This window comes from Pteropus vampyrus, unplaced genomic scaffold, assembly GCF_000151845.1.
Source record: "Pteropus vampyrus isolate Shadow unplaced genomic scaffold, Pvam_2.0 Scaffold159, whole genome shotgun sequence".
Classification (NCBI taxonomy): Eukaryota; Metazoa; Chordata; class Mammalia; order Chiroptera; family Pteropodidae; genus Pteropus; species Pteropus vampyrus.
Genome location: NW_011888940.1, coordinates 712,186 through 715,372, shown reverse-complemented (window position 1 = coordinate 715,372; position 3,187 = coordinate 712,186). Strand labels below are relative to the sequence as shown.

Sequence of the window (3,187 nt, the reverse complement as noted above, 5' to 3'; positions counted from 1 at the left end):
ATTTCTAGATAACATCCAAGCAAAAATAGAAATAAAATTCAGGATTCCAGGGCCCTGGCTCTCCTATCATGCTGTTCATTGTTAAATAGATCATTCTTTTAAAAATAATATAAAGAAACACAGGGTCACAATCTTTGGAGCACTCACATTTTAAAGAGAAGGGAATTCAAAAGAAGATACACATAAGCTTTCATTCTGTCTAGGCATAGTTATTGAAGATCATTGAGGGGTATGGTGTCTGTGGGCATTAATTTAAAAAGTAATCATTCAATTCTTGGTTATACCTTTCTTTTTTTTCCCTCCCCATGAGAAACACTGTTGTATTGTTAGGACAAATACAATATGGCCCTCTCCCCTAAGAGATTAGCTATAATGAGCACTAAATTTCTAGTTCATAGTCTGCTTGAAGGTCTTAAAAGGCTTTGAGGCCTACTCGAGGCATCAAAAAAAAAAAACACTTAGTGGATAGATTTAGGTAAAATATTGAAATATGCAATCCCTTGCTCCTTACAGACAAGTAGAACCCCCCACTTACCTGCTGGAGAAGGATACTCTCTGCTCTAATGACATACTTCTCTGGTGTTCTGGATAACTGATAATCCATCATATATTGTAGACACAAAGCATTGTTGGGCGTGCTGTGGCTATGGTGAGGGTATAGTATGCAGACACCATTTGAAGGAGAAAGTAGCTTTGGCGGGTGAGTTTTTTTCATTTTTGTGGGTCAATAATTTAGTAAACTTTGGAACGACAACAACAACAAAACAAAAAAAAAAACAAAAAAAACCTGCTGGCTTTAAACTACCAGCTCTAAAAATATCTTAGCAAATAGAGAACAGCTATCAGCTATCATGTGTGCGGACTCCCTGTTGTGCCTAACAGACTGTCCTTCATACATACTTCATACATACTTCATCAATATTTTCTGAATACTGAGTGAATGTTCTTCCTCCAAGGATGGAGAAGGAGGCTACAAGGAACGAGACCCCTCCCCCAGAGCCCCCCAGGGGTCTGCAGCTACCTTCGTTTTTTTGCATTGGTGAGGAACGATTCTGAATACGTAAGAAGAAATGAGAGAGACTAGAGAATTAGTGAAACTCTTCCCCAGTTAGCCAGTTTGGCCTCGCCTCCCGCACCGCACCTCCATTCCCCGTGCATGACTGACTCTCCCTTCCCATCCAAGCCTTCCTAAAAATAACTTCCTTTCTAACCTCTCTTCCCTGTCACCGCTATTCACTCCCAGTCTCACACCTTCCCTTCCCTTGAAAATATAGCTGACCTGAAAAAATATATATATATAACAAAACCCCCAGCAAAACCTGCGAAGATTTTTATCTCTGTATGTTTGTGTTGTTTGCTTGGTGAGTTCTCTGTTGGGGGAGGAGTTACAGATCCCTGTTACTGGGCAGTTACTGGGTAATGTGGAAGTTTCTTAATATCAAGGAGCTAGCTTCCAAGTCACATGACTATTTAGTCTCAGCTTACTGTTATTCACAGGCATTTTATTAAGTGTAAATGGACATGATCACGAGTCAGGCCAACAATGTCAAGGTGAGAACACCGAGTCATTTTCCGCTCAATTCCAAAGCTGCAAATGGTGTTGGAATTGTCTATAACACAAATTTACTTTTCAGTATCTGGTGATTATAGATAGCAATTTAAAAATCCATATATAACATACCTGTAACTATTTATTTAACCCCGAGGTGATTTTTCTTTTGCCCCGTAAGAGCCACATGGACCATCATTAATCTGTGTAAACTCTGGGAAGGAAAATTATTGGTAGTACTAGCGGTATTGGAACAGTAGGGTGAAGGAAGAGCCACATGCGCCAGGCACGTTCTCTTACCATCTTAGAGAGAGTCAAGAACTTTATGAATCAGGAACAACATCTGTAAAAATTTTCTAAGATTCCGAGGTGTTTATAACATCTCCATTTGTTAATTTTCTTCTCCTTTAAGTCGGCGGTGAAACCCTTAAAGTTTATTAAATGCCCACATGGTTGCATTCAAGGGTAGAAAGGAAGGTGGAGCCAGAGTCTGTGATGTTCCAGCCCCCTTCACGGTCTCCTTCCTCTGCCCACCGGATGCACAAGGCCTCCCTCCAGAGTGAGGAGGGCCTGCCAAGCCCCTGGGGCTTGATACAGAGAGGAAATGGAAAATCCAGAATAAGATTCTGAGGCAGAACTTCAGGAGAGGCTTTAGGGCTAAAAAGAGAAAAGCCACCTTTCCTCTCAGAGAAGAATTTTGAGGATGCTAACTCTTGGTTTCTTCATCTTCAATATGGGCATCATACCGTATCCTTCTTCTAGGATTCTAGATGATGAAGTAAGGTCGTCCATGTGAAACGCTGGGCATCGTTCCTAGAACATGGGAAATGCTCCGAATAGTATCTCTATTGGTGCTAGAGCTGTTAGAGAGTCACACAGCCATAGTCCAAAGAAATTAAATCAGGCCGGAAGGGAGAAGTACAGGTTGCTTCCATGTCCCAACTGGCCAATCATCTCTTTAACTCCATGGAACTTCGGATGGGGAAACTGAGGTTACAGGGAAGCAATAACATGTCCAAAGTCATATTGCTAATGAGCAGTGGACCAAGGTTCAATCCTGGGTCCCTTTATCGCCTAGGACTATTTGTTGGATTCGTCTATACGGCATTATCTCCTTATGTAAATGTTAACATAAATGACACTTAACTTTCTTTTCAGAGCTGGAACTAAAAAAATCATTCCAAAGCCAATTGCCGGCATAATTCTACACTTTTCCCTCTTTTTCCTTACTTAAGGAGGAAGAGGTTACACAAGGAATCATAAACATTCTTTGACTGCCTGGGTCAGCCTCCACCTTTCACCTTTTCAGTGAATAAAGAACAGACTCACCAAAAGCTGCTTAGCAATGAGTGTCCCTGAAAAGTGCTCCTTAGAACAAGACATGTTTAAGTAATGAACGAAACAGTGACTTTGCCGCGGCGATATGTGTTTTTAAGGGAAACAGAAACGTGTTTTCGAGAGAAATAGGGCCAGGAGTGTGATTTTTCCAAATGCTTTTAAGACTTGTGGTTTCACGTAAGATTTACTTGCAAGCTGCCCACAATGCTGCAGTTCTAGCTTCCTGCTCTGGGTCTCCCGGAAAAGCCCAGAGAAGCTCTGGCCCTGACAATGCTCTCGTCCGGGCCAAGAACTTAACAC

General features: G+C 41.6%; 1 protein-coding gene across 1 annotated transcript in view; it reads left to right on the top strand.

Annotated features, from left to right (window-relative positions):
* Positions 1–1,515: 1,515 nt before the first annotated feature.
* The window catches only part of EFCAB2 (EF-hand calcium binding domain 2), a 92,388-nt gene continuing 90,716 nt past the window's right edge, over positions 1,516–3,187 (top strand). Inside the window, exon 1 of the mRNA XM_011370087.2 lies at positions 1,516–1,551. Coding sequence (XP_011368389.1) covers positions 1,516–1,551 — 36 coding nt within the window. The remainder of the gene's footprint in view (positions 1,552–3,187) is intronic.